We start from the raw sequence: 12,455 nt of genomic DNA on the forward strand, positions 1-12,455 counted from the left end.
GCAAAACCCAAGTGTTCGAAAATCATGAGGCAGAACCCAAAATATTATAATTAAAAATTGTGGGTTTTGTCTGTTGTCTAATTTCACCACCACCACCTCTTTTATGAGGAAGCTCCTATCCCCAATTTGTGTTATCAACCTGGGTCCAACTTCAATCTCAAATACATACAAAAATGCAGTTTCCGTGTTCACTGCAAAGTAAGAACTTGCCTTCTCCTTTCCCTGACAGAGGAGGTTACAATAACAGCTTTCCATATCTCCCTCCCTAACAAGACAGGATAGGCAGCTACCCACACTCGCGTTTCCTCCATACTCCTCTGCCCAGTACCAGGTTTACAGTGGTGCCATGGAGCTGGGCCCATGCTCAGAAGGAGTCCCGGCCTGCTCAGCTTGCACTGTGCCCTGAGACACCGCTGGCTCGCTCCTCTCAGCCTTCCCACCGGCCAGCCAGGGAATCCTCTCCCTCTGGCCCCACCCACCAGCTTCTCTGCCCCCTGCTGGACCCCAATGCATCTCCCGCTCTGGGCAGTCTCTGCTTCCCATCTCCTGTGGGGCCCCACCTGTTGCCCTGGAGCTGAGCTGCCTGGGACTGGTGCAGAAACCTGGCCAGTATCGGCCAGTTGGGGGGAAGGGTGGGACAGTGGAGCGGGGGCTTGGCTGAGCCCCTCCAGGCAAGTGGGTCCTGAGGGAGCCCAGAAGGGGCAGGCCCTGGCCTGGCTGATTGCATCACTCCCGAGGGGCCAGAGCGATTTCCCACCCCTGGACCAGCCCTGGCTGCACTGCCGGCTTAGCCCAGCAGACACAGTCACCTCCCAGCAGAGCTGGTGAGTGTGGCTGGGAAGCAGGGCATGGGGGAGTGGGTCTCTTGGGGTCTGGGGGGGGTGGGTGCTGGGCTTTGAGGGGGTAGGGAAGATCTCTGTATGTTGGGGCACTAGGGAGTGGGATTTCTGTGTGGGGTGCTGGGCACCTGTGGTGGGGCTGTGGGCAGAGGGTCCTGGGCCAGGGTGATGGTCTGCAGGGAGCTGTGCATTTGTGGCAAGGTCGGGTGGCGGGGGGGCGGCACTGGGCATAGCAGGTCTGGGAGTGCTCTGGCCATAAGGAATCGGATGGGGAGGTGTTCTGGTATTGGGTGGGGGGACTGTAGTAGAAAATTAAATCACTTGGTAACAAATTTATTTTGACTTTAAAAAGACATTTTGATAAAGTACTTCTGTTAGATAATAAGGGAATATCTAGGGATCAGTAATGAATAGTCACCAGTCTAACTTCTAATAAGGACCCAGAAGAGGGGCTGAATAGCAAAGTGACCATTTTCTAATGGAATCATTTTGTTTAGTCAAAAGTAAGAAGAATCAAGAAATTTGAGAGATCTAACACAGGTAAGTAACTGGGAAATATGAAAGCAGTTACAATTTAATATTGACAAAGGGGAGATAATTCAGCATAAGTAATATTTAAAATAACACTTGACAGAGGAGGTCATTCATACATACTTTGTCCTATAATTAAGACACGATAAATATGGCACCAGATTCATTTTAAATTTTTTAATTTCTATTCAATGAAACTCAGTGCCCCATAATATAATAAATTTCTACTAGCTTTAGTAAGCTAAAAATGCCTTTGTATATCAGTATCTGTAGTTACATAGCTAGGATCAAATTACAAAATGTGGGAATAAACTGCATGAAATACAAGGTATAAACGGACTGATATCAAGAAGGCACTTTTCTCATAATAAAATATTGCAAAATGATGTCAAGTTGTTGGGGTTACACCTTTCTTTGAATCATTTGACATGAGCCAATGCCAGACACCTGATTAATTGAACCACTGATGGTTTCGAGAGAGCAGTTCTAAACTGACCTCCCTATTCCCAATTGCCAAAGAGTTCTAGTAGGAGAAAGCTTTATTTTTTCGCCCTAATGATCCTTTTATTAGGAGAAGGACCTTCGGCACCCAGATTCTGTCGTCTTATTATGGTGTGCTTTCCCCACTTTTCCTGATTACTGTATTTGGGAAGGGGACATAGATAATATTCAGGTTGCCTAGATCCTCCTCCTCCATCTTCTCGGCTGACCTGCAGAGTGAAGCTGTCATCAAGGATACCTGAATGGGTTTAGGCTGCTGCCCCTTCAAAATGGAACAGCAATTCAGCCACTGATCAATAGACCAAAATAGAACTCTCCCGTATTAGGCAGTCAGTGACGCACTTGCTGTCACTTTCAGGTCATACGTATGTTGACTGGGCTGCCTGACATCGGACTTTGAATGAGAATCCTTACAAAATATCTAATACAGCATTCCATGGCTACTGGAGAAGATTACATCAGTTATTTCAATTTAGGAATATTTCCATGAGCTAGAAGCTGCAGTGGTGGCTTTCACCTGAAGAGTTCAAAATGTAGTGAACTTCACACTTCTGAACTTTTATTCTCATGGGGATTTGGTGGGGTACATGCAGTGGATGGGATGACAGTAAGGGGCTGATGGGGGCCATTGGAGGATACAAGAGGATTGGAGTGCAGCTCTCCAGGTATCTGATGAAGAAGAAAGTGTATTGGTAGATAATGTATTGCAGTTGTTGCCGATATTCAGGGAGCTACAAGGGATAATACAGATAAATCCTGATTGCTATCTGTGGGAATAGCAGCATGTATATTATTATTTTAAAAGCTTGGAAATTGAGACAAAAAAAGTTTTGGCCCAGTCAGGTGTGTCAGGGCTCTGCTCCCTCAGTGTTCAAGGTTGCAGGGAGCCATTTTAGCTCCCAGAGCAAGTTAAACCACCCTCGAGTTTGCTCTTGCTTTGTCTTGGAACAGCCTCCTTAGAGGCAGTAACACTGGTCCAGCCATACCCTTTTCTGCCCTGGCACTCTGTCCATTTGATGGTAGGGTGGCATAAGGGAGTGGCATAGAGTCAATATAACCAGTTCTATGCTAGTCAGATTCCCTGTTCAAAAGAATCCTCAGATGCCCTATTAAAGCAGCTTCCTGGCCCATTTGTGCAATCAGAGTGGCAGCAAAGAGTCTAGGAAAGAATGCTGAGAATCTGGTCATTTCAGCTTTGACTTAGTTCCTAGACTGCATAGCCCACCAACTCAAACTGTAAAAGCAAAGAAATAAGCAGTTAAGTCACTTGACAATTCAGCTACAATTCCACTTATTTCTCCTTCTTAGCTTCAACTGTCTTTCTTCCAACTATTGCTCATATATCTCCAGCCTCTGATGAACAACCAGTGTGCAGCCTCACGCACTAATGTTCACACAATCCAGATTTAAATTTTGTAATGAAAACTAATTATTAACATTGATCACATGTTAATATAACTTTTCCTGACACTATAGGAAAATATATTGTGGCCCACATTTCCAATCTGATACATCTCAATTATACACAAATACAACATACAGAACTACACAGAATGTACTTTATGAAAGTCACAACAGCGTTCTATTAATAATCCAAACACCGGAACACATAACCAATTAATATGGTTTGAGGATGCATATTGATCTCTGAAGAGGAGCTGGAGAGATGTGGTTGGTAGAAGGGAGGGTTTGGAGGAGGAACTGCTGACTGATGTGCAGATGGAGTGTTAAATTACTTAACTGCTTGTTTAATACCCCGCCCCCCCTTTTTTTTGTAGTTTGCATTGATAGGGTACGCTGTCTAGTAACATAAACTCGGTATTGACTTTCTCATGTGGGAAACTACCTTGGGCATTTATATAGCACAAGTAAGCATAATATGTAGATGTTGATCTTAATTGACTTTTAAAATCTCATATAAAACCTGTTAAGTTATACCCAGATGTAAGACTATATTTTAACAAGAATATTGTGACTGCAATATAAAACATTTACTTCAGCTAAGAAATATTGTAACTAATATTAAAAAGTAGTGTCTTATCTCTTCATAGTGGAAGTCAGGTTGTGATTTTGCACTAGAAGTTTAATTAACTAGCTAGTGACTAGCATTTAATTTATTATTTTGGGTAGGTATATTTGATCTATTTTATCTTGATGTATACATCTGTCAGACTGCTGGAGGCTTTTATTGTAATCTCTATTTCCAGATCAATGTATCCCACCAGTTTTTCTTCTGAAAGCTAATGATTGTGGGCTGCATTAATATTAAATGTAATCCAGGTTGCAACCACTTCCCCCTGGGGAATGGATGCATTTGATCTCGCCTCCTTTCAGGACTGTAGTTCTCCCAACATGCAGAAGTCAATAGCCGTATGAGGAAAAGACTTCAATCCCCATAGTTCCGTGGGTGAGCATGCGCCATAAGCTTGCAGTTGTCAAAGTGCTCTTGCCAGAGCGGTCGCCTATTTGTTATATAGCAAACCCGAAAGAAGAAAATAAATACTGTCATTGTATTGATATTTAAATACAGAACACTCAAAGCTAACTGTTCCTAAGAATTTCTGCATTGACTGCTTGGGTTACTGCATACGAACGGAGCTGGTATTGTTATGGGGATACAGATTTCCTGTACTGGACTGTAAATTTGCACAAATACTTATACCAGCATATAATCAAGAGGCACCGCATATTAGTCCAATATTAGACATTGGTTGGCCCGTCTTTCAAAGTCATTTATTATCCAGTGTTTCTACATTCAGACTGGCTTCATTCATTAAAGGTAGGTCTTGACCTTGACAAGAGGGTTGAATTTGTGCTGAAATTTTAACCTTTAAGGAGTAATGGAAAACAGATGTGGATTACTGTCCTCAGGATAAAGTTAATATACAAATAACTTAGTCAAGATATGTATTTGAAACAACTGGTGGGGTGGCCACTGTACGATTACTTGGTGAGTTAGTGAATCAAGTACACTTTATTGAAGGCAGGATTTTAACCTTTCAATTGTTTTTTGTAAAACATAACTTTCTAAATGGGTGCATCAGAAAGCAAGGAAGGATTATAGATGTTATCTTTTTTTCCCTTTCTCCTATAGAATCCCCAGCAATTTTATGTAGTTCTAACAGTAATGATGATTTTGATAGAAATTCAGCTAATGGAAAGCTACACGAAGCCTGGGATATTGTGGCTTGCTGCAGTACGGCTTTAAACTGCCTGGAAAGGTTTCCTGCACCCCCACCAGCAGCAGCAGAGCTGCGTGATACAGATGCAATAGTTTACTCCTTTCTTCCTAGGAACTTGGCTTAATGCTGTCTCATTATATAGACTGTTAAAGTGATAATTGTTGGATTTACTTATTTGAATAGAGAATAAAATAAACAGAAAGCGTAAGGGAACGGGTAGCAGAACCTGTCCTGTCGTTATCTCTAAAGCAGAAGTGTGTGTACGTATATATTGTGTGAATAAAATATAGAGTTTGAACCAGATGGAAAGTGCAATCTTAAACGAAAGACATGGATCATGTAAAAACGGTTGATATAAGAAATTAAACTTTGTCTTCACGCTCCTTGACACTCTTCCTAACCAGCTGTTTAATTTGGCATCACACTATTTTGCTGCAATTAAATAGCAATCTAAAATTCAAGTGATTTTTAGAAATACAAACGCCATATGGTTAGAACAATTAAAAAATGTGCTTAGGTGTTCAGAGATGCCTACTTTTATTGACATGGTTACTTGATTAAAATTAGTCATAAATTAATAGGCGTATTTAAAATATCGTCACGAACTTTTTGTGTGTGTGGCCTCTTTAATTGTATATACATCTGCGAAATTTGGGGGTGGTTGCTCTGATTGTTTCTTGCAGAGGTCAAGGAGTATCGAATGCATATACCTTACTCTGGTACCGAGCTTTAAAATAAGGTTAACATTTGTATTTCTTGACCTGATGTATTTTATAACTACCACCTTTCTAATAGGTATAGGACTTGCTCACACTACATAAATGTAATTTCATAACGTTTGAACTTGATTATATTTAGTGATTGACTTGTAAATTGCATCTTTAATCATTCAGTCCCTTTCAGATGGAAGAAAGGTGGTTTTTAAAGTGTGTGTGTGTGTGTGTGTGTGTGTGTGTGTGTGTATAAATTAAATGTTTTGATTTGCCCCACTTTTTAATTTTGTCTTGAAAGTAAGAGATTTTAGTATTAAATACTATCTCCAAGATCTGCTTATAATTTTGGCCTGAGATCTTAAAAGTATTTTATTCTGCAGATTTCACGTATATGGTCCTGTCTGTATTCGCAAAAAGAAAAGGAGTACTTGTGGCACCTTAGAGACTAACAAATTTATTAGAGCATAAGCTTTCGTGAGCTACAGCTCATTTCATCGGATCCGATGAAATGAGCTGTAGCTCACGAAAGCTTATGCTCTAATAAATTTGTTAGTCTCTAAGGTGCCACAAGTACTCCTTTTCTTTTTGCGAATACAGACTAACACGGCTGCTACTCTGAAATCTGTAGTGAGTATATCAGATATACACAAGGAAGGGACTGTCCTAAGATGCAAAACCCCTGTTTTATGGAGAATAACCCTGAAGTGAAAAATCTTAAGGTCGTCAGAGGCAAATATAACCTTGTTTTGTTTTTCAATCAGAGTTGATGCTTATGTATCTGACCAAACAGTAAACTGTCAAGAAAGAAAAGGCCAGTAAATGATTGTGTAGCTAAGAACCCCTTCCATTATCAGCTCAAGATTCTGAGCATGTTCTGTGGTGTTAAATGGAATAATTGAAAACCTGTTTGTTAATTAAGGGAAATGGGCAGCCTGCTCCTTTAAAGGTCTCCTCGTATGGAAGGGGGTGGAGGAGAGTAAAGGCTGGTGTCTTTTTAACCTTGCTGAAGGACGCAGCGGTATTTATTGACGTATGCAAATAACTGGGGAGGAGGAGGGTGCTTGGAAAAACAGGAACCAGAATCAGTTTCTCATTGCAGGGTGAGAGCTCTGAGTTCCGGTGTAAGAGAAAAGAGACGTGGCGAAATTGCTGTATATCTCTGCCCTATAAGCACATCTCTCATTTAGATTGAAAGGAATCAAGGCATCAGAAAGGGTGAAGCCTCTTAAAATATATTTGAAGGCAATCTAGCACGATCACACTGATTAAACATTGCATACTCCTAAATGGGGGAGGAGGGGGAATTACGATTTTGCCTTGCAACTACCAATGGCACGGGATTTTAGCAAGCGAAATACCAAAGCAGTGCGGCTAGTGGTATGAATGAGAATAATAACCTGTCTTTGTGTTTTCCCCCTTACCCCCCCCCCCACTGTTTCAGCTGCACAAACCATGCAGGATGATTTACTGATGGACAAAAGCAAAGCCCAGCCCCAGCAGCAGCAGCAGCAGCGGCAGCAGCAGCAAGATCCAAACGCAGCAGAAACCCCTTCTACACCCATCTCATCAGAGACATCTAAACCTGAGGACAGCAGCCCAGTGACTAGTATCGGCACAGCAACTTCTGCCCCAAATAGCAAGGAGAAGATGCAGATGGAGTCCCCCATCTTGCCTGGCTTGAGTTTTCACCAGCCTCAGCAGGAACCTACACCCAGCACCTCCTTGTCTCCGTCCTTCGGCAGCACCTGGTCTACAGGGACCACAAACACAGTGGATGATAGCTTTTTCCAAGGGATTACCCCAGTCAATGGCACAATGCTTTTCCAGAATTTCCCTCACCATGTCAACCCTGTGTTTGGTGGCACGTTCTCTCCCCAGATCGGCCTAGCTCAGACTCAGCACCACCACCATCAGCAGCAGCAAGCCCAACCGCAGCAGCAAAGGAGGTCACCTGTGAGTCCTAATCAGGCACCTTTTGCTCAGAGAAATGCTGCTTACAGCCATCAGCCCATTATGACCAGCAAACCGTCTTCCTCCTCTGCCTCTTCCTCTTCCTCCTCCAGCTGGAATAACCACCAAAACACAGCCTGGAGTACACCTTCCAACCCCTGGGGTGGGTTGCAAGCTGGCAGGGACCCTCGAAGGGCAGTAGGAGTGGGGGTTGGGGTAGGAGTGGGGGTTGGGGTGCCCTCCCCCCTCAATCCTATTTCACCCCTCAAAAAACCTTTCTCCAGCAATGTCATTGCCCCTCCGAAGTTCCCACGGGCTCCACCCTTAACCCCCAAATCCTGGATGGAGGACAATGCTTTCAGGACCGACAATGGCAACAGTCTGTTGCCTTTTCAGGTAATGTCTTAATGCACCTTTTGCACCGGTGACAGATCTCAATGTTTTGTTTTAAGGTGCACTCTGCACCAATATATCATCTGGAAGGCAACATATCATTTTCACCTTCCTCATAGCTTATAGTATTTACCTTTTCTGAAATCGCACTGGCCGCTCTCAGAAATTGCACACCCAGATCCAAAATCTTGAGTATGGACAACAGTCCTATTTTTCTTTTAATTTAACTTTTTTAAATTAATGCAAGGGGTTTTAACATTAGAAAGCTGGTTGCTTTCAGGGAACATAGTTTCTATAGACTTTATATTCCATTCCTGTGGATGATCAATGTGTGTATTTAATTTGTATAGTATTTGCAAAAATCCTATGATGTTAAATGGTGAGGAATATGGGGCTAATAATGTGTATAATAGCAGGCTTCAGATTTCTAACTAGAAGGATCATTTTAAACAAAGATGCTTATGAACCTGATATGCAGCTCATTACTTTTCACCATTAAAGAGGTTAATACTTATTGTTGAGATGCAGTTTAAGAAGAACTGTATTTACATAATGTATACAATCAAATGTTGAAACTTATTAAATGTGTAATCCAGTGTTGCATCTGGGGTGTAGGTTTCTGATGCATCTAGAGGCAGCATAGGTGTGTACAGAAGGAGTGCTGTATCTGTTCTTTTTTTCTAATAAAGAGCTCTGATCAAATTGACATGATTTAGAAATGGTAGGGCAGTATTTATTATTTTGTAAAATAGACCATGTTATGCAGTTCAGTATATTTGCAGAGAAAAAGAGACAATAGGACACGACCTTCAGAGCCATATTGCAATGGAGTCTATTTACTAGCTACATAGCCCTGAAATATTTAAAGCTGCAGTGTCCTTCACCAGTTTGGTAAGATGACAAGGCAGATAAATTACAATCGAAACTGAGGGAAATAGAAGCTTTGCAATTTTAAAGAGTGAGGCTTTTCTAGGTGCTAAATACCTTTTTAAAGTGGAATAAATTAGGGTAGGGGCACTCACGTGCATCTGTATGAGATTAAAAGAATCCCCCTTTGTGCCGGTTATCATTTCCAGTCTCAGGTCAACTGGAATGCTTCTATTTTGCAATATTAAGTGATATGTATGCTTTTGCTCTAGAGAGGCTTTCTCAGAAGTTACAAAGTGTTAAGTCTTTAACATATTACTCAAAAAGAAAAGGAGTACTTGTGGCACCTTAGAGACTAACAAATTTATTTGAGCATAAGCTTTTGTGAGCTACAGCTCACTTCTTCAGATGCATTCAGTGACTGTAGCTCACGAAAGCTTATGCTCAAATAAATTTGTTAGTCTCTAAGGTGCCACAAGTACTCCTTTTCTTTTTGCGAATACAGACTAACACGGCTGCTACTCTGAAACCTAACATATTACTGGTAATAATAGGAATGATGTTTAGATTGATATTTTGTTTTGGAAATGTAGGAAATAAGTAAAAAAAAAAAAAGCTGATCAGCTTTAACGGCTATTACTAGTCTAAGAAATGTGCATTCCTTTGCACTTTCTGCCATTCAAATAGGGGTGTTAAAGTGAGCCTTGAGACTTCATTTTGCTGCTTCATTCTGTTTACAGGAAGACTTGCTAATTTCTTATTGGCTACCCTCAGTAGAGGAGGAACAGGTTTTATTGAGCTGCTGTCACTCTCTCTGTAGCATCAAAGAATAAGCAACTCTTGAGACTTTCTTTTCCCTGCTGAAGCTGTTACATCGCCATGTTCTGAACAACATAAAAGGTTAATTGACATTAGCTATTCCTAAAGGTGACTAGTAGATGCATTCAAACTGGTACCCATATTTGAGTTCTCTAAAAATAAGATTCTACAAAATCTAAGACTAATGGCACTATTTCTGTGGTTTTAGTTAATTCTAATGGGAAGTGTCTTTTATAAAAATACATTCTCCTGTAGTATTTTCAACCCAGACATAAGCAATATTGTGCTAGTGCAGGAATGCCAAATGTGAAAATGACTAGAAAATGCCATATATTAAACTGACTAGCTTCTCATTTAGAAACAGGGAGAAGACAAAATGCAGTGAAAAGTTAATTAGATTTTTAAAATTCAGTTTTGAAAGTCTAAGTGTTGTAACATAGGTGAGAAAAATTTACTTTCTTCAGCATGAATTTTAACCCGCTAGTGGCCTATTAAACTAAAAACAAATATATGCCAGTGACTAGTTTTATGGCCAGGTGAAATATGAGCCTCAAAAAATTTTCTAGTTGTCACAATGACATTTTATAACACAAAATCTTGAGTTTTGCTTGAGGCAGTCCCCTGGATTAACAATTATTATTCCTGTTTCTGAGTAGTTGTTTCATGATTACTACACAGAATTTGCTGAAGAAGGAGTCTTGTAACCGTAATATGGATTATATAGACAATTGTCTGGTTTTTGTTTGTTTAATTAAATTTCAATTTCCTTTTTGTAGTGTAGTGACAGTCTATTTTAACATTTGTTGCCTGGTATTTTTGTCTTAGAAAAGTTGGGCAATGTGTTGGCACATGAAAGTTTGCTTATTAGCACTATCAAATAATTCTGGCAGGTTCATCAGTCTGTTAACCTTAATTATTTTGGGGTTTTTTGTTGATTACAATGGTATCTTCCTGAACACTCTATCAATATGTTAGAGTGCATTAGTTAACTACTTTTACTATCTCATTTAATTTCCCCGTGTTGAAATTTTTCAAACCGTAGACATATAACACATTAAACATAATAAAACATATAAAGCAATGTTTTAAACACCCATATTTGCCTAACAACTTATTTGAGTCACATTGCTGTATCTTGCACTTCACAAACTTTATGAACAAGGTCACTGCTCAGAGGAACTCAGTTTCCTTCAGACAACCTAGCTGAAGGATTAAAAAGTCAAAGGAGTTCTGGCAACATCTGAATTGTGACCAGTATTGAGACAAGTAAAAGATGCCTTGAAGGAGAAGGTATACTTGTCAAGGAAGGCTGTTCCTACCATAAGGGGCATTGTTGTAAATATGGAAAGCTGAAAGCAGAAGAAGTAAACAAAAGGAACAATTGAAACAGGACTGGGTAAAACACAGAAAATAAGATGAGCGAATAAGAGAAGATGAGCAGACGTAGGGTGAGGACAGATATATAGAGCCTACAAAGGGTCTATGGGGAACTTTTACATATGCTGAAGATAGTGAAGGGATTCAAAGAGGTAGGGGCTGATTGTCAGAATACTTAATAGTATCATTTTAACAAGTGGAAGAGTCATTTCTCAGAAGTAGAGCAGTTTCAGCATACAAAATATTCTGCTGACCCTGCTGCTTTCTTCATTGTGCTTTTGATACATGTAAAAATACACAGTTACACATTACATTTTGAGTACATATATGTATAACTTTTTGCTTCTGCTCAGTGTGTGTGTGTGTGTGTGTGTGTACACACATACACATGCATCTAATTGTTTTTCCAGTTTTTGATCAAATCCAGCTTTACTGAGATTTCTACTAGTGATGTATTTACTGCTTTTATATTTGATTTTAAAATACCACCTTAAAAGACTATTGTGGATTACTGCTAGAAGAAAGGTTTCAGAGTAGCAGCCGTGTTAGTCTGTATTCGCAAAAAGAAAAGGAGTATTTGTGGCACCTTAGAGACTAACAAATTTATTAGAGCATAAGCTTTCGTGAGCTACAGCTCACTTCATCGGATGCATTTGTATGCATCCAATGAAGTGAGCTGTAGCTCACGAAAGCTTATGCTCTAATAAATTTGTTAGTCTCTAAGGTGCCACAAATACTCCTTTTCTTTTTGCTAGAAGAAAGAGACTGCAATAATTATTTACATGGGGATTAATGATTAGTTAGGTTGAGGCAATAGGGAGTCTTCCCACTGATTTTTAATGGGAATTGGATTGGACACATACAAATTTAACAACTAAATTTGGAAAATACCTTCAATTTTGGCAATTGATATTTAATATTAAAGTGGATTTATAAATTCATAAATTAACATTTTTATATATATTTAGTAGTGAAGCTCATTAATAGGTGCAAATATTCTGCCATATGTTGTGCTGTCTTTGCTTACCAAAGTGAAATGGAGGGCAAAGGAATAGACACTATAATATGGTTACAATTCTATCATAATAACTTTTCCACCTGCTGATTAATGGACTGCTCTTTAAGAAGCTAAGAGGCTGCTATCAATCTTTTTAAATGTATAAGGTACTTCATGTTTTAAGATATTGGTAGCTTTTTGAACTACCATTATGTTGCTCTTAATATATATCCATGAAATACAAATGCTGCATAGAATAATTTTGTCTTCAAGCCCTAGAATACCA

At 39.9% G+C, this 12,455-nt stretch overlaps 1 protein-coding gene across 18 annotated transcripts in view; it reads left to right on the top strand.

Annotated features, from left to right (window-relative positions):
* CPEB3 (cytoplasmic polyadenylation element binding protein 3) overlaps window positions 1–12,455 on the top strand; it is a 187,054-nt gene that overhangs the window by 6,143 nt on the left and 168,456 nt on the right. For 8 of the 18 annotated variants that reach the window (XM_043519725.1, XM_043519728.1, XM_038410924.2 and 5 more), the window contains exon 2: window positions 7,208–8,112. In XM_043519725.1, the coding sequence (XP_043375660.1) occupies window positions 7,219–8,112 (894 nt within the window). In that variant the 5' untranslated portion in view covers window positions 7,208–7,218. Of the gene's footprint in view, window positions 1–4,289; window positions 4,651–6,735; window positions 6,982–7,207; window positions 8,113–12,455 lie in introns of those variants that run through there. The other 10 variants (XM_038410923.2, XM_038410927.2, XM_038410929.2 and 7 more) reach the window with 5 other exon arrangements.

Source organism: Dermochelys coriacea, chromosome 7 (assembly GCF_009764565.3).
Source record: "Dermochelys coriacea isolate rDerCor1 chromosome 7, rDerCor1.pri.v4, whole genome shotgun sequence".
Lineage (NCBI taxonomy): Eukaryota > Metazoa > Chordata > Testudines > Dermochelyidae > Dermochelys > Dermochelys coriacea.